Raw genomic sequence first — 19,497 nt, forward strand, 5'->3', positions numbered from 1 at the left:
TTTTTACGGACTTTACTGTAGTATATACTATAGTATTCTGTAGTAAACTACAAAATGACATAGTAAGTACCGCACATATTCGAGGAATACTACACTGTGTAGTATAGTATTCTACAGTATACTACAGATTTCAATCGTAAGTACTGTCGTATTCTATAATAAACTGTAATATTTTTCATTTGGGTGTACCACTGTATTACCCAGCTGATGTAACAGGAGACTAATCCAGCTGTATCAGTCCTGGGAACACAACTAACTAACCTGGAGTCAGGCAGCCCTGTATGTCTGCACCAGCCTGCCTGGACGCACTGGCTTCGTTCCAACGGCACACTATTCCCTTTATAGCGCACTACTTTGGACCAGCACCCTATGTTAGTAGTGCAGTGTAAAGGGGATAGTGTGCCACTCGGAACGAAGCCACTGGTTTTGAGGGACAATCGTAGATAAGACAGGACAGAGGGCAAGAGAAGGAGGGGCCATAGGTCAAGGACCATCGTAGATAGGACAGGACAGAGGGGAAGAGAAGGGGGGAGGACATAGGTCAAGGGGTGGCTTAGTAACACAAATGTTCAAGCCACAGAGGTCAAGTTAAGGGTCAGGGGTTGTGGGTTAGAGGTCGGGGTCGAGCTCCTTTGAAGTATACATTCTAATGCCTCCTATGTCTAATCCAAGACACATTATGATGTACAGGAGTACGGAATGAGACAAAGACGCAATCAAATAGAGACGGGACAGTGTACAAGGCATAACTTCTTTATTGTTATACACAGAAATACATCTTCAAAGACTGCACAAATCAGTGGGGTGAAACCATACTTTGAGATATCAAACGTCTCACACAGTTCCTCATCGTTTGGTAAAACAGTCAAAACAAGTATAATCTGGTCTTGTCCCCCCTGCCCCGTCCCCAAATGATCAGGCTGGTCTCATAGAGTAGACGTAACATCGTAAACGAAAACCTGGGAAACTCAAATTAGTATGCTATGCTACGTTCGGTATGGTTCCATAAGACAGAAGGTTACTTAAGGCAAAGATGAAAGGAGGGTGGTTGGTTGGGATAGATGGGTAGGCATATAACGTGACCGTCTAGTTTCGATTCTCATCACAGACAACTTTAGCATTTTAGCTAATCAGCATCTACTTGCTACTTTTTAGCTACTTTGCAACTACTTAGCATGTTAGCTAATCCTTCTTCTAACCCTAACCTTAAACCTTTAATTTAACTCCTAATCCTAACATTAATCCTTACCTTAATCCCTAACCACTAGCCTAGCTAACGTTAGCCACCTAGCTAACGTTAGCATTAGCACCACTTTGCCAACTAGCTAAAGTTAGCCACAACAAATTGAGATTCGTAACACATCATAAGAATTGGAGTTCGTAACACGTTATATGAAACGGATGATGGACATTCACAAATGAATACATACCATACCAAACGTAATATATCATACTAATTGGAGCATCCCGGATTTTCGTTTACTGTGTTACGTCTACCCCCTGAGTCCAGGTTGAAATGATACATAAATTACAGCCAATTACAGATAAAGATTTTAGTACTGTCAAATGTTACTGTATGTGCATTACAATACCCGTTACAAACATGTTATAGCCGTTGTCAAAATACAGGTGTGCAAATCGTTAGAAAAATACCAACTCATACCAGTTTCTGGATTATGCTCTGTAAAAATCCTTACAAATACTATATCTTATCTATATATAAAGGTTTCCAACATGCAATGTTGCTTTTTTTTTTTTTTTAAATATATATATTTTTAAACATCCCATGTTCTGCCTGTTTTAACCCCTCGTAGATTACAGCTCTCACCCTGCTCTGTAAAAACAGAGGACGAAATAAAGAAAGAGGCCATCTCCAATGAGAAGGGTTGTTATGTTATCAGGTAGGTGTAGCAAACTTCAGGACGTTGATGTGGTTCCTACAGTTTTGAGAACGAGAACAGATTCAACACAATGTAAAGTTGTCTTGAGATTTCTTATATTTGTTTTTAAATGGTTAGAAATTTTTCATTATTTTTTCTTTGCCATACATGTCATTCTATTGTGACGGACTGCACATGAACACTGTAGGGACCAATCAGAATGCACACTGTAGGACCAATCAGAATGAACACTGTAGGACCATTCAGAATGAACACTGTAGGACCATTCAGAATGAACACTGTAGGACCAATCAGAATGAACACTGTGGGACCAATCAGAATGAACACTGTAGGACCAATCAGAATATAAAGATCAGTTAATGTCTGAAGAAGCTTGCAGTCTCCCAAAGTACAGAGCTTTATCCTGTGTTTCTTCAACAGACCATGCAAACTAGTAGTATCCTAAAAACTAAATTGCAATAAACACAATCTTGCCACTTTTCAAGCCCTTTTTCACAAGGACCACAAAACTTTAAACAAATACATATCTACACTGAGTGTACAAAACATTATGAACACCTTCTCTTTCCATGACATAGACTGATAAGGTGAATTCAGGTGAAAGCTATGATCCCTTATTGATGTCACTTGTTAAATCCACTTCAATCAGATGAAGGAGAGGAGACGAGTTGAAGAAGGAATTTTAAGCCTTGAGACAATTGAGACATGGATTGTGTATGTGTACCATTCAGAGGGTGAATGGGCAAGACAAAAGTTTTAAGTGCCTTTGAACGGAGTATTTAAGTGCCTTTGAACGGGGTATGGTAGTACGTGCCCGGTGCACCGGTCTGCGTCAAGAACTGAAACGCAGCTGGGTTTTTCATGCTCAACAGTTTCCCTGTGTGTATCAAGAATGGTCCACCACCCAAAGGACATCCAGCCAACATGACACAACTGTGGGAAGCATTGGAGTCAACATGGGCCAGCATCCATGAGGAACACTTTCGACACCTTGTAGAGTCCATGCCCCGACGAAATGAGTCTGTTCTGAGGACAAAATGGGGTGCAACTCAATATTACAAGGTGTTCTTAATGTTTTGTACACTCAGTGTATTTATCAATCATATGATGAACACATAAATAACAATTATTTGAAGTGGATAACAGAAACTGTTAAATATATACGTACTCCATTTGTTTATATGTTTTTTTTAAATAAAAACTAAATCATGCTTTACCTGCAACAAAGACTACTACTGGTTAAAATGTAAGGGGCACATTTATAACTCACCTCCCTTTGATTGCAACAGTCCGGTCACTTCCTACACAAAACAATTAAGACACAGACTTCATATCTTAACGACCGTCTATTCCACCCCCCCCCCTCCATCCACCCTCTCCTTATCTTCTTCTTCTGAGGTAAAGGTAAAGGTCGAAGTGTTCAAGACTTTTAAAAGGCATCACTCCTAACCACATAACCACAGGTACCACATATTATCCGTCCCTTGAATTCAACCTGAATACATTCAATACCAAGTTTCTTCTGAGAATCAATACAATCAATTCTGGAATCAATTCTTGTTTTTGAGAATCAATTCAAGGACGTTTACTTTCCAGTCTCACTGACATGCAAGCAGAGATTAGGCCCTCGGTAATAACAATAGGTGTTTTTAATTTGACTAAACCAACTGATTTTCCCTCCTCGTCACAGCTTAGTGGTTTTAACATCAGAAGCAAAGAAGATAATTAAAGTAACTTGTCAACGAAATCCCATGCACAATTGTGTAATAATAATAATAATAATAATAATAATTTAATCCTTTGATTCAATAAATGACATAATGACTAAAGACTTTTCATCTTTCAGTCACATAGAGCTAGCTTAGGCTTGCTACACAGTGTGGCTTCTTTCCTCAAATCCTACTGTCAATCTGCCTGACCCCCCATCTAGTCAAATTAGGCTTGTCTTTCCTGTTGTATGATACAATAAAATAAACAGATTTTAAAACAGTTAAAATGCTCAATAGACTAGACCTTTTGTTGGCAAAATATATATTCTTTCTTTAAAAAAATAAATCATATTGCACATTTAATAAAATTAGGACAGAATTCTCTCATTATGATGAAATAAAATCATTATGATTAGTCCAAAAATAAAAAGGGCTCTCCGTATTAGTTTTCCTTCCTTTTAACTAGTCTATAACTGCAGGTAACCAACATAAAGAAACAAAACACTAAAGCTACAACAACAAAAATGCACAGGGAGTGTCAAAGAAGGGTCTCCTGGGTGAAGGTGGGAAGGAGCTAAAGGAAGCTATGATGAATGGTTATTCGTTAACAGAGTAAGACTGGCGTGTGACCGCGCTAGCACTGACAGCTAACGTTCGATGCATCCGCTTTCCTGCAGCAAGGGATGATTAGAACCTCAGAACATTGGAACCTCAGAACACTGGGACCTCAGAACACTGGGACCTCAGAACACTGGAACCTCAGAACACTGGGACCTCAGAACACTGGAACCTCAGAACACTGGGACCTCAGAACACTGGGACCTCAGAACACTGGGACCTCAGAACACTGGGACCTCAGAACACTGGGACCCCAGAACACCGGGACCTCAGAACACCGGGACCTCAGAGCACTGGGACCTCAGAACACTGGAACCTCAGAACACTGGGACCTCAGAACACTGGGACCTCAGAACACAGGGACCTCAGAACACTGGGACCTCAGAACACTGGGAACCCAGAACACTGGGACCTCAGAACACTGGGACCTCAGAACACTGGAACCTCAGAACTCAGAATGTGGGAACGTTGGAACGCGCACCTCTCTCAGTCCTCTGGCCTTGCCGTGCTTACATCTCCCCATGAAGACGTCAGAGGGTAAAATAGTAAGGCAGCTGTTAGCTCCTGTCATCTATAAGTGCATCTCCACATTGGCCCAGTTAAAGTTAGTCCCTCTGTGTTCCTGCCAGGACAGGACAGAAGGACAGGACAAGCATTTCGCTACACCAGCAATAACATCTGCTAATATGTGTATGTGACCAATAAAATTTTGATTTGATTTAAAAAAACAGAAGGAGTGGCCTTGCACGAGCAGAGAGCTCACTGCTTGCGTCAGCAGACATGTGTATTTCAATGACTTCATATTTTCCTGTGTGTGTGTGTGTGTGTTCGTGTGTGTATGTTCGTGTGTGTGTGTTCGTGTGTGTGTGTTCGTGTGTGTATGTTCGTGTGTGTGTCCCCGTGTGTGTGTGTTCGTGTGTGTATGTTCGTGTGTGTGTGTTTTGTGTTTGTGTTTACTTCTTCTGTTGTACTGTTTTTCTCCCTCAGACATATCATGTTGTTCTTTAACAGAACCCAGAGGAGAGTATTATGATCAGGCAGGTCTGTGGACGGCCCAGGACAGCCTGCGGGTCCTTCTCTCCTGCCTCTCATGTTTCTCTCCTGTGTCACAAAGCTGATGTCCATGCTCCTGTGGCCGCTTCCGAGTCTGACTGACACCATTTTGATTTCTAAAAGGCTGGAGACGCAACTGCACCAGTTGCCACGGCATCACTGAGGGGTCAAACACAGTTCAGGTGGGGTTAAATCGATTAGTGATGAACTGATTGGATAAAATAACACACACAGGAGGTCAACATCAGGCCTGCTCTTTAGGAACATAACAAACGTGTTGTGTGGCTGTTTGTAGTTGTACGGTTACCTGAGACACAGGACCATCATGTCAGGAAGTGGACAAATATGATGGCTAGGCCGATATTCAACAGCATCACCATAGCAACCAGGATAGAGTTAGGAGCCTGCAAGGCAACACCAAGAAGAGTTAGTATTAAGGTCCCCCCCCCCCTGTCCATGTAGTGTTACTCATTGTGAATTAAAAGGTAAAACTGATCCTAGGATCAGCACTTCTACTTACATTTTCTTCGCCCCGCCCGTCAGCCATCTCCATACTGGCCTTCTTGGTCTCTGCCAGGCTCTTTGGTTTCAGCGAATCCTGCTTCCTGAGTTTGCTCTGCTCACCTGTGGGCGTCGGCTTGAGATTGAAATTCCGGAACGACTTTGGGGGTGGCGGGGCCATCCGTGCCAGGGTCAATTGACTGGGCTCCTCGTCCTCCTCAGGCTCAGGTTCCGGGGGCAAGGGTCCCCTGGAGGGGGCTTTGACGTAGTAGCTATGATACTGGGAGTGGAGCTGTCCCATTCCGTTACCAGGACCCACCACCGTCTGTGGAGCAGCAGCCTGGGGAGGTGGTACGTTGGTGGGGCCGGGCTCTGGGGTCTTGGGGGATTTGGCTGAAGCATCCTGGTGTATTACATGGGAAGAGGGAGCAGCAGCTGTGGGCGGCTCGGCAGCGATGGACACCCTCTCCTCTTTACTCAACTTCCTGCTCGTCCGCTCTTCCTTGCTGCTCTTAAGGCCCGGCTTCTCCTCTTTGCTGACCTTGCGGCTGTGTGATGATTCGTCCTTGCTGCTCTTAAGGCCCGGCTTCTCCTCTTTGCTGACCTTGCGGCTGTGTGATGATTCGTCCTTGCTGCTCTTAAGGCCCGGCTTCTCCTCTTTGCTGACCTTGCGGCTGTGTGATGATTCGTCCTTGCTGCTCTTAAGGCCCGGCTTCTCCTCTTTGCTGACCTTGCGGCTGTGTGATGATTCGTCCTTGCTGGTCTTGCGGGAGGCGGAGGTGGAGACGCTGTTGCTGTGCTGTCTCTTCTTGCTGTGGGGCGAAGGGGGAGGGGTGGGCCCGGGGGTCTTGGCAAGGCTGGTAGGGCTGTCTTTCTCCTTCTCTTCAGGAGGATCCTTGGGGATCTCCACTGGATCCATGAACGCCTGCTTGATATAATCAGGACCTATAGGGGAGACAGACAGAGACACAACTCATGTTTATGCAATTAACACACTCTTACATGTATAATGTCCCATGTAATATGTAATATGTAATATGTAACCAACATGTGTACAGTACATGTACACAATGAATGTTCTATTTTAGGGTGGCTGCAGTAACAGGGCTTGCTTTTCAAGTAGCACACATTAGCCATTAATCTGTGTATGGTAGAGAGAAGATAAAACACACACACACACACACACACACACACACACACACACACACACACACACACACACACACACACACACACACACACACACACACACACACACACACACACACACACACACACACACACACACACACACACACACCCTTCCCCCATACACAAATATCCCATTAATAAAGAGAAGCTCTCTACCGGCCAACGATGACATGAGAGATTATAAATCTATCCCAGAGTTCCAGATCATGTGATCTGTGACCCAGATTGGGAGAACAGAACAGAGCACAGCTATCTGCTATCTGCTGCTCCTGTCTAGAACCCAGATTGGGAGAATAGAACAGAACATAGCACAGCTATCTGCTATCCACTGCTCCTGTCTAGAACCCAGATGAGGATAATAGAACAGAACATAGCACAGCTATCTGCTATCCACTGCTCCTGTCTAGAACCCAGATTAGGAGAATAGAACAGAACATAGCACAGCTATCTGCTATCCACTGCTCCTGTCTAGAACCCAGATTAGGAGAATAGAACAGAACATAGCACAGGTATCTGTTATCCACTGCTACTGTTTATAACCGAGATTAGTATAATAGAACAGAACAGAGTACATCTATCTGCTATCCACTGCTCCTGTCTAGACGTCAGAGGCAAGGCATGCATTTACAGCAGCAGACCCAACCCAACAAAGACTACTGTAACCTTAATGCTGTAGATAGATACAGTCAGGTCGAAATGTATTGGCACCCTTGATAACAGTGAGCCAAAAGAGAATATAAAATAAATAATGCAAATATATTTAGGGGGAAATTATATTATTTTACACTAATACAAGTCCAAATTATACCTCTGTTTTCAATACCTTTTAATACCTCACCTTGTCAGGTTAACTGCACTGAGCCTTTTTCAAAAAAAAATCTGAGATTGGAGAACACATTGGGAGGGATCTGTCCCCACTGATCTTTGTCAATAGTGTCTACTAAATTCAGGGTAGCAAATATTGTTAAGAACAGTAGCAACACATTTTCAGTTCTCAATGGCTTAAATAAAAGTTAAATTATTATTATATTTTTTTTTTAAAGATTTCATATTTACAGATTGTATACAAGTTTGTTATTAAAAGTTCAGATGTTCCAGAAGTCGTTTAAAAAAAAAAAAAATGCATTTTGATAAAATCCCAAAACAGTCAAATGCCAAATATATGTATATAAATACATTTAAAATTAAAATAAATAAATATACATTTTGCAATGGTATTCTCGGTCTCCGGATTTGAACCCCATTGAAAACCTGTGGTTTTGAATTGAAGAGGGCAGTCCATAAATTCAGGTGAAGGATATCAAAGATCAGGAAAGATTCTGTATGGAGGAATGGTCTCAGATCCCTCCCAATGTGTTCTCCAATCTCAGATTTTTATTTGAAAAAGGCTCAGTGCAGTCAAAAGTGGGGTTACAAGTTGATAAACTTTCAAAGCAGAATAACTTTCCCATTGTTCCTCAACTGTAGTGTACGATATAACATTTTCTAGAGTCTCTACTTTTATCCAATGTAAAAAAACACTATTTCAAATTTGGCTACATAAGACCGAATCGAGGGGGTTAGTCACAAATAGCACCATAACATCAATATTTGACAGTAGGTATGAGGTTATTTTCTGCTTAAGCATCCTTATTTTGGCGCCAAACCAGCCACCGGTGTGCGTGGCCAAAGAGCTCTATTGTCACGTCATCTGACCAAAGCACCGGATCCAATCCAAGTGCCAACGCGAAGCGCACCAGCGGTGGGTTCGACATGGAAATACGGATCAATAAGAGCCCTATTTCACTCTGTCGATAACGAGGGCATGACCCCAAGGCGCAACAGACCCTTCCTGTTCTCACATGCTACGGAAACACAAAAAGGTTAACACAGTTCAGCTTTTCTCTGTTTGTTTAATAGAGACACACACTGTGGAATAATCCCCCATGGTCACATTGCTGTGTTATGCATTCAACTAGTATTGGACAGATAACAGGGAAAAGAGGCTCTGTGTTATATATTCAACTAGTATTGGACAGATAACAGGGAAAAGAGGCTCTGTGTTATGTATTCAACTAGTATTGGACAGATAACAGGGAAAAGAGGCTCTGTGTTATATATTCAACTAGTATTGGACAGATAACAGGGAAAAGAGGCTCTGTGTTATGTATTCAACTAGTATTGGACAGATAACAGGGAAAAGAGGCTCTGTGTTATATATTCAACTAGTATTGGACAGATAACAGGGAAAAGAGGCTCTGTGTTATGTATTCAACTAGTATTGGACAGATAACAGGGAAAAGTGGCTCTGTGTTATATATTCAACTAGTATTGGATAGATAACAGGGAAAAGAGGCTCTGTGTTATGTATTCAACTAGTATTGGACAGATAACAGGGAAAAGAGGCTCTGTGTTATATATTCAACTAGTATTGGACAGATAACAGGGAAAAGAGGCTCTGTGTTATATATTCAACTAGTATTGGACAGATAACAGGGAAAAGTGGCTCTGTGTTATATATTCAACTAGTATTGGATAGATAACAGGGAAAAGAGGCTCTGTGTTATGTATTCAACTAGTATTGGACAGATAACAGGGAAAAGTGGCTCTGTGTTATATATTCAACTAGTATTGGATAGATAACAGGGAAAAGAGGCTCTGTGTTATGTATTCAACTAGTATTGGACAGATAACAGGGAAAAGAGGCTCTGTGTTATGTATTCAACTAGTATTGGACAGATAACAGGGAAAAGTGGCTCTGTGTTATATATTCAACTAGTATTGGACAGATAACAGGGAAAAGAGGCTCTGTGTTATATATTCAACTAGTATTGGACAGATAACAGGGAAAAGAGGCTCTGTGTTATGTATTCAACTAGTATTGGACAGATAACAGGGAAAAGAGGCTCTGTGTTATGTATTCAACTAGTATTGGACAGATAACTGGTAAAATAACGGTAAAATAAATAAAAAAACACTGTGGAATAATCCCCCATGGTCACATTGCTGTGTTATGCATTCAACTAGTATTGGACAGATAACAGGGAAAAGAGGCTCTGTGTTATATATTCAACTAGTATTGGACAGATAACAGGGAAAAGAGGCTCTGTGTTATGTATTCAACTAGTATTGGACAGATAACAGGGAAAAGTGGCTCTGTGTTATGTATTCAACTAGTATTGGACAGATAACCATCTTTCGGGTCCTATCGCACGCGCTCACGCTCCACCTCCCCGACAGAGCGGGCGAGACGGGCCGGTGGTGCGCTTTCCCCCCTCTGATAACCAGGTGGTGAATCGCATCTCTGCATGTCTGGCAGACATATCAGTGTGGATGACGGATCACGACCTCAAGCTGAACCTCGGCAAGACGGAGCTGCTCTTCCTCCCGGGGGAAGGACTGCCCGTTCCATGATCTCGCCATCACGGTTGACAACTCCATTGTGTCCTCCTCCCAGAGTGCTAAGAACCTTGGCGTGATCCTGGACAACACCCTGTCGTTCTCAACTAACATCAAGGCGGTGACCCGTTCCTGTAGGTTCATGCTCTACAACATTCGCAGAGTACGACCCTGCCTCACGCAGGAAGCGGCGCAGGTCCTAATCCAGGCACTTGTCATCACCCGTCTGGATTACTGCAACTCGCTGTTGGCTGGGCTGCCTGCCTGTGCCATTAAACCCCTACAACTCATCCAGAACGCCGCAGCCCGTCTGGTGTTCAACTTTCCCAAGTTCTCTCACGTCACCCCGCTCCTCCGCTCTCTCCACTGGCTTCCAGTTGAAGCTCGCATCCGCTACAAGACCATGGTGCTTGCCTACGGAGCTGTGAGGGGAACGGCACCTCCGTACCTTCAGGCTCTGATCAGGCCCTACACCCAAACAAGGGCACTGCGTTCATCCACCTCTGGCCTGCTCGCCTCCCTACCTCTGAGGAAGTACAGTTCCCGCTCAGCCCAGTCAAAACTGTTCGCTGCTCTGGCACCCCAATGGTGGAACAAACTCCCTCACGACGCCAGGTCAGCGGAGTCAATCACCACCTTCCGGAGACACCTGAAACCCCACCTCTTTAAGGAATACCTAGGATAGGATAAAGTAATCCTTCTAACCCCCCCCCTTAAAAGAGTTAGATGCACTATTGTAAAGTGGTTGTTCCACTGGATATCATAAGGTGAATGCACCAATTTGTAAGTCGCTCTGGATAAGAGCGTCTGCTAAATGACTTAAATGTAAATGTAAATGTATAACAGGGAAAAGAGGCTCTGTGTTATATATTCAACTAGTATTGGACAGATAACAGGGAAAAGTGGCTCTGTGTTATATATTCAACTAGTATTGGATAGATAACAGGGAAAAGAGACTCTGTGTTATGTATTCAACTAGTATTGGACAGATAACAGGGAAAAGTGGGTCTGTGTTATGTATTCAACTAGTATTGGACAGATAACAGGGAAAAGTGGGTCTGTGTTATGTAAAATAACAATTCGTTGTTAACTGACTTGCCTAGTTAAATAAAGGTTCCATAAATAAAAAGTATTCAGGAGGGGGATACCTCGTCAGCTGTACAACAGCATTCAATCAAAATGCGTCTTCTGCGTTTAAACCCTCTGAATCCAAGAGCCTTAATCAACATCCACACATGACTACCATTACTCTACCTCAAAGTTAACGACGATGACGCAGTGGTGAAGAGTCGACTCCAAAATAATTGATTCCTCAAATCATTTTCAGGGTTAACTGACTTGCTCAAGGGCAGAATGCCAGATTTGTTTTTTTTCTTCTTTTTTCTCCCACCTTGTCATTTCAGGGATTTCAACCAGCAATCTTCTGGTTACTAGCCTAATGCACTTATCCGTTAGGCTACCTAGGATCTGTCCTGAAAGTCTTATTCATTATGATATAGACAGTCTATACTGATGCTAGATCAGCACCCATACTCTAAGACGTTTGGGGGTATGGACCCTGAGCCCTATGGACCCTGAGCCCTATGGACCTTGAGCCCTACGGACCCTGAGCCCTATGGACCCTGAGCCCTACGGACCCTGAGCCCTATGGACCCTGAGCCCTGAGCCCTATGGACCCTGAGCCCTATGGACCCTGAGCCCTATGGACCCTGAGCCCTATGGACCCTGAGCCCTATGGACCCTGAGCCCTGAGCCCTATGGACCCTGAGCCCTATGGACCCTGAGCCCTACGGACCCTGAGCCCTATGGACCCTGAGCCCTATGGACCCTGAGCCCTACGAACCCTGAGCCCTATGGACCCTGAGCCCTATGGACCCTGAGCCCTGAGCCCTATGGACCCTGAGCCCTGAGCCCTATGGACCCTGAGCCCTATGGACCCTGAGCCCTATGGACCCTGAGCCCTATGGACCCTGAGCCCTACGGACCCTGAGCCCTACGGACCCTGAGCCCTATGGACCCTGAGCCCTGAGCCCTGAGCCCTATGGACCCTGAGCCCTATGGACCCTGAGCCCTATGGACCCTGAGCCCTATGGACCCTGAGCCCTGAGCCCTATGGACCCTGAGCCCTATGGACCCTGAGCCCTATGGACCCTGAGCCCTGAGCCCTACGGACCCTGAGCCCTACGGACCCTGAGCCCTATGGACCCTGAGCCCTGAGCCCTACGGACCCTGAGCCCTATGGACCCTGAGCCCTATGGACCCTGGTCCAAAGTATGGATGTGACAAATATACATATTTTTTTTGGTTTTCTGTTAAAACGATAAGTAACGTTTTGAATTCATAAATTCAGCTGCACTGCTGCCAGCAAGGGTTTGGGCCTCATGGTGCGTCCCTTTCAGATGGTTAAGCATCGCACCTGTACTACCATTACTCTACCTCAAAGTTAACGACGATGACGCGGTGGTGAAGAGTCGACTCCAAAATAATTGATTCCTCGACTCCTAGCACATCGACTCCCGGCAATCGACTCCCATTTCTGAGTGTCAAGATTCGATTCCACTAAGAATCGACTCGTAGCACATCGACTCCCGGTATCGACTCCCATTTCTGAGTGTCAAGATTCGATTCCACTAGGAATCGACTCCTAAGATTCTGTATTTTTTGGAATGGAGGAGACAGATTAGTTGACATACATCCGAGAACACAAACACTTGCATCTTTCATAGCGAGCTAGTTAGGGACGGAGCGAGAGGGGAGGAGCACAGTATCAGAGCTGGCACCAGGCAAACAGAGCCAGAGCTGTGCACTAAACTTATCTATTGACAATCAAAAGCTCTATCTAAAAATGTCTTAGCTTGCAATGTCTCGCAAATTCAGTAAAGCAGCAGGGCATATCATCGCTGAAAAGGCTAGGATACTCTAAACACAACAGGCCGGAGACTGAACAAACACTCGCATCATTAGCGAAAGAGGCAAAACTAGAGGTTTCACTCTGCAAAATCTGTCCAAAAAAAGCACAATGGGTTTCTAATGGGGTTATTTTGGATTTAAGCTTGTCGCCTGCCTTCCCGCCATTGGGACCACGACTCCCACTGTTAGGGCGCAGACATGAGCATCTCTCATGGGGGGGCGAGAGGGAGGGGGGGCGAGAGGAGGGGTCAGGCAGAAAGAATATCTGGCTAATCTGTATCTCCGATGTCATGCCTCGCAAATTCACCAAAGTAGCGTCAGGTTCGCCTCTTCCTCTGTGTCACACATTAGCAGGAAGCACACAGATAAACCCCACAAAGTGCCGCGCTTCGTGTGCAGATGGATCCGACCAATAACATTTGTTTAGACAATATCTTTCTCTTCTTTTGTTCTGAATGAGGGAGGGAGGGCGTCTCTCACATGCAGTGACACGAGAGAGAGAGAGAGAGAGATCACGAGAGAGAGTGAGAGCGAGAGAGATAGAAGGTCAGATGAGTTAAAGACCCACAACAGCGGAAATCCACTGTTTTGAGCTGAAAAGACGATGGCCAGAGCTTACCCATGATGTTGTACAACGATTTAACTCAATAACTCATTATTTTAAGTATGATATATTTGTTCTTGAAGTGGGGAATCTGAAGTGTGAAACTTGTGGAAATCCGTGTCAATTCTGTGTCACTCCCAATAAACTGACATGCAAAGTTATAACAACGATGTGTCTAACTAGGGCTGGTTTTAGTTCATTTGGAACCACCTAGCTTACATGTGGGATGCTTACTTCCTGTTTAGTACTTGTTGCTACGGGCTTCCTGCTGTCTGCAGTACACCTCGACCAGGAGCTTTGTTGGATGGGCTGACGGTGAACCCACAGAGTTTCTAAACCATCTTTGGTGAAACGGTGAGTAAAGAGCTAGCTAGCTACAGTAGTTTGCTATCTCTTCTCGCTATAAATTGAGCGTACACTTAGCCAGGTAGCCATGGTAGCCAATATGTGTTAGCCAATATGTGTTAGCAGCCTGGCAAGGCTAACACAGCTAGCTAGTGACGCTAGGTACGCGATTAAGATGGCGCAGGCGGTGGATAGCGGACGTTTTACGGGCTCCCGACCAATTCTTCTACTAAAAAATAAATAAAAAATGATCTTACTTTTTTTTTGGTACATAATGTCTCCGCCATCATTTCCTATGACCTAAAACAGCTTCTGTAAATCAGAACTGCGATCACTAACCTCGATTTGGATGACAACTTCAGCTGCTGTAGATGTTCTGCTTACTCCGGACTAGGCCCTAATCCCCGGGGCCTCGGGAAAAGGAAGCCAAAGGGGCAGACGGGAGGACATACTGATGAAACTATGTTGGCGTGCAAATAAACTGCCCTTACACTCCGTTCTTTTCGTGAACGTACGGTCACTGGAGAACAAACGGGACGAACTCCGTTAGAGAATATCCAATGTTTCTCAGAGTTTGCTCAACTTGCATTTGGCTCAACCATTGGCTCAACTTACCCCATGGCAATTTGCTCAACCTACCTCAAGGCAAACATTTAGACAATATTAGCCCACACAGCTACGAAGGAAGTTCTATCATTCTAGGTTTTAAGAACCTCATATTGAAGATTATAGAGACCCCAACTGATGTATAGAACAATTTTAAAGTATCTACTAAGGTTAAAGATACAAGCATGATGAAACCTCTAACACAATCAATTCATTTGACTTGGTGAAAATCTTTTTTGGGGGGGGGAACCTAAAATACTTACCACTTTTTAAATGTGTTTTCTTTCTTTACAGACTCCATGAAATGATAACCTCCTCCTAAATATTTTGTCAAATTTATAAATTTGGGGTTTTATTCATTTTGGGTTTTTCTAGAAACATGGGTGGCTCAACATACCCCACTTTCCCGTAATGTCAAAAGTGGCCGAAGCGGATAGGTGAAATGTCCACACAGCTGGCACACCTCGTCGTTTCTGGAGACATGGTTTGCACGGCGGCACTACAGTAGCAAGCAATTGTAGCAAGCTAGCTTGTAGCGAGCAATTGTAGCAAGCTAGCTTGTAGCGAGCAATTTTAGCAAGCTAGCTTGTAGCGAGCAATTGTAGCAAGCTAGCTTGTAGCGAGCAATTGTAGCAAGCTAGCTTCTAGCAGTAGCTAGCTAAATGTACAGTGAAGTAATTCACTTATTTTTACCAGTACTAATGTTACTGCAACACCTTTCATTACCAAACGTGAAGCTGTCTCCCAAACTGTAAGATGTCTATACAGTAATAGTACAGTAATAAATAGTTAGATAAAGGTTAAATATTTTGTTTTTAACCTAGCAGTTAAACGGAATGTGCTTTGAAATTTGATTTGATGTGCTTGCTGGACAATATGCTGCAAAGTAACATCAAAACCTACATACTACAGTTCAGGTAAAGTTGTAAAGAGAAAACATTGTTATATAATTATCTAGCTTGCTTTCAAAGTAGAGAGATTGTAAGTCAGTGTGTAAACGTCTGTAGCTAGTGAAATGAATCCCTTCCTCACTTTTGAAACTTCTGTGTCTAGCAGAGTAACTTTCTGTCCTATCCAAGAGGAACCAAATGTGAGAAGCAATATCATAGTTCCCCATTTATACAATTTTCCCTTCGCCGACCCAGTTTAGCACCCGGCTGCTATGACTAGCCACCGAAGTGGACCACGGGTCAGACAGATGTCTTCCTCTCCGTGGAGAATGTGCTTGAATGTCATTGTATGTCTTTTGTCAGGTTAATAGACATGATCCCGTGTGGCTCAGTTGGTAGAGCATGGCGCTTGCAACGCCAGGGTTGTGGGTTCATTCCCCATGGGGGGACCAGGATGAATATGTATGAACTTTCCAATTTGTAAGTCGCTCTGGATAAGAGCGTCTGCTAAATGACTAAAATGTAAAATGATACTATATATAGATCCATGCCAGACAGACGAGGTATCTATTCACCTATTCACAAAACTCCACCTCTTGTGTCAACGTGTGTCAGGAGTCAACAGACAACAGTTCAGCCTCACTGAGGTTTATCCAGAAAAAAATGCGATGTAGGCCTACACAATAATATAAGTAGATTAGTGTAAAGGTAGGCATATCTATACCAGTGTAAAAATAAATATCATAACTCACACAAGCTTAGAAAACTGAGAAAATTATTATCTCTCTCTCACTCTTTCTCTCTCGCTCTCTCTCCAAAACATGCAAATCGACCCCAGTTTCGTCCATTCATGATAGGTCATCACCATCTAGCTGAATTAGAGTAGAGGATGTCAGGACTACAGGGCTGGACAATCATGTGTGGTTTGACCCATTCATTGATGTACACAGGGAGAGTTGGAACTGTCTTCTATACAGAGATAGAGAGAGAATCCCTGCCAGATCCTCAGTTCTCTGGGCTAAACTGAGACCAGCAAAATGTCCATGACCATTTCACCAACCTACCTCTGGGTTTCAGGTGTCTTACAGGACTGAGGACTCCTGGGGTGTGTGATGCAGACCGCGGACAGGCTGAGCCAGCAGCAATGCTATAATACTGACATAAAGTGAGGATGTGGATTAAATTGTAAAAAAAAAAAAATAATGGGTCCGTGTTTTGTTCCGTTTATCATTCAATGCCTGTTCTGATGTTTACACAACCATGTGCAATTACAAGCTGAGCAAACAATAGAATATAAAATAAACGATTAAAATGTACAGAAAGCCCACATGTTCATTATAGTCTATTCCTGTGCTTAGGGTTCTATCACGCATTGATTACTGAGAGTTCCCATTGTTACAGGCTTTTAGAGGGGGTGGGGGGGGCTTTACCATTAGGAGGGTCCTCATAAGAATACCTGACATTAGAACCATGTCTGTGTTCTAACACCACTGAAATTAGAACCCTGTCTGTGTTCTAACACCACTGAAATTAGAACCATGTCTGTGTTCTAACACCACTGACATTAGAACCATGTCTGTGTTCTAACACCAATGAGATTAGAACCCTGTCTGTGTTCTAACACCACTGAAATTAGAACCATGTCTGTGTTCTAACACGACTGAAATTAGAACCATGTCTGTGTTCTAACACCAATGACATTAGAACCATGTCTGTGTTCTAACACCACTGAAATTAGAACCATGTCTGTGTTCTAACACCACTGAAATTAGAACCATGACTGTGTTCTAACAAGCCACCACTCTCTCCTCTGTTGGCTCTAATCCATATTATAGTACATACCCATTCTGCTACAGGAACGCTGGTGTTGTGGGGAGAATACAAAGCTAAGTTTGTACTAGAAGTACATGGCACGTATACATTGTAAGAGGTTTATTGGTAGACAATGTATTTGGTACAGAATATTAATTATGACCAGCCTTATCATAAGAGCACCGATTCATCACAACATTTTGAAAGAAGTTGAACTATTGTATTGGTGTGATGTTATTAGTAATGAAACGGGCAGGGAGCAGGTCTCGAACCCTCGACCTTCTAGCCCGAAGCCCAGCGCGCTATCGACTGTGGCTGGTGCGGCAGAGTCGATATCCGCGCTTATAAACCTAGGGTCGTTACACTATTATTGGTCCACATTCTAGCTATTGTCCATCACTGATACAGGCCAGAGTTGGCTTCCTTGGCTCCCTACAAGAAAAGCTTCATATTGATAATCTATATAAATTAGTAGCCAGCTAGGCCTTCCAGCTGTTGTTTATTTAGCTAGACAGATAGCTAGCTAACTATCTAGCTACATTTTGAGTACAGTAGCTACCTAGCTAGCTAGCTAACTATCTAGCTACATTTTGAGTACAGTAGCTACCTAGCTAGCTAGCTAACTATCTAGCTACATTTTGAGTACAGTAGCTACCTAGCTAGCTAGCTAACTATCTAGCTACATTTTTGAGTACAGTAGCTACCTAGCTAACTATCTAGCTACATTTTGAGTACAGTAGCTACCTAGCTAGCTAGCTAACTATGACCTAACTTTTACATACTTCAGATAATATGAGGTCCTATGAAAAACAGATGAATGGGAGCTAGCATAGTTCCAGGTAGTCTTATGATTAAAACAACATGGGAAGAAATTATCCACGGTTGCTAATAGTTAGCTACCGATAGTTTCCTAGCTAGCTTCATTGGTCCGGGGGCCAGTTAGCTAGCTGAGTTAGCTAGGCTCTGGCTTGCCCGGCAAAACTCCAGTAAATACCACAAAACTCTTTACTCTTCCTTGATCATTCAGCTGCAGAAGGAAAGATGAGGAGAGTGGATGGTCCTTTACGTAGTAACGTTAGCTGTGATTCCTAGTGATTAGTGTAGCATAGCTTTCATGTCCGTCTTTGTTTGTTTACATGCCGGTGTATGTTAGCCACAGGAGTCAGAACATACTGTATTAACCAACATCATAAAGGAGGCACTCACAGGTCACACTGTGTGTGTATGTGTGTATGTGTGTGTGTGTGCGCACACCTTGGAGTTCATAAGGTGGGCATTTATATATTTGCGCATACTAATAAAGAATTACAACAAACATGATGGGTTAGTGCTATATGGGATCCTTGGGACGTCGCTACCCTAAACCCTAACCTTAACCATTTCATTTTCCCCCCATTTTTTAAAATGATTAACCCATCCACCATCCCCCCTCTTCGGAGGACACATATCTTGTTTGTTTTTTCCAGCTTTTCTGCTACATACACAATACCATTTCAAAAGTTTGGGGTCACTTTGAAATGTCCTTGTTTTTGAAAGAAAATCTTTTTTTTGTCCATTAAAATAACATCAAATTGATCAGAAATACAGTGTAGACATTGTTAATGTTGTAAATGACTATTGTAGGTGGAAACGGCAATGGACATTAGACAGGTGGAAATCTGTCCTTTGGTCTGATGAGTCCAAATTTTAGATTTTTTGTTCCAACCGCCGTGTCTATGTGAGAGGCAGAGTAGGTGAACGGATGATCTCCACTTGTGTGGTTCCCACCGTGAAGCATGGAGGAGGAGGTGTGATGTGTGGGGGTGCTTTTCTGGTGACACTGTCTGTGATTTATTTAGAATTCAAGGCACACTTAATTAACCAGCATGGCTGCCACAGCATTCTGCAGTGATACACCATCCCATCTGGTTTGCGCTTAGTGGGACACATTTTTTTTTCAACAGGATAATGACCCAAAACACACCTCCAGGCTGTGTAAG

At 43.5% G+C, this 19,497-nt stretch overlaps 2 protein-coding genes across 3 annotated transcripts in view; one reads left to right on the top strand and one right to left on the bottom strand.

Annotated features, from left to right (window-relative positions):
- The window catches only part of sgk3 (serum/glucocorticoid regulated kinase family member 3), a 1,016,194-nt gene that overhangs the window by 593,923 nt on the left and 402,774 nt on the right, over positions 1-19,497 (top strand). The window lies entirely within an intron of this gene.
- Positions 738-19,497, bottom strand: part of LOC139531710 (junctophilin-1-like) — a 115,001-nt gene continuing 96,241 nt past the window's right edge. Inside the window, exons 5-7 of the mRNA XM_071328417.1 lie at positions 5,802-6,727; positions 5,589-5,685; positions 738-5,440 (exon numbers count right to left, since the gene is read on the bottom strand). Coding sequence (XP_071184518.1) covers positions 5,605-5,685; positions 5,802-6,727 — 1,007 coding nt within the window. The 3' untranslated portion in view covers positions 738-5,440; positions 5,589-5,604. The remainder of the gene's footprint in view (positions 5,441-5,588; positions 5,686-5,801; positions 6,728-19,497) is intronic.

Source organism: Salvelinus alpinus, chromosome 10 (assembly GCF_045679555.1).
Source record: "Salvelinus alpinus chromosome 10, SLU_Salpinus.1, whole genome shotgun sequence".
Lineage (NCBI taxonomy): Eukaryota > Metazoa > Chordata > Actinopteri > Salmoniformes > Salmonidae > Salvelinus > Salvelinus alpinus.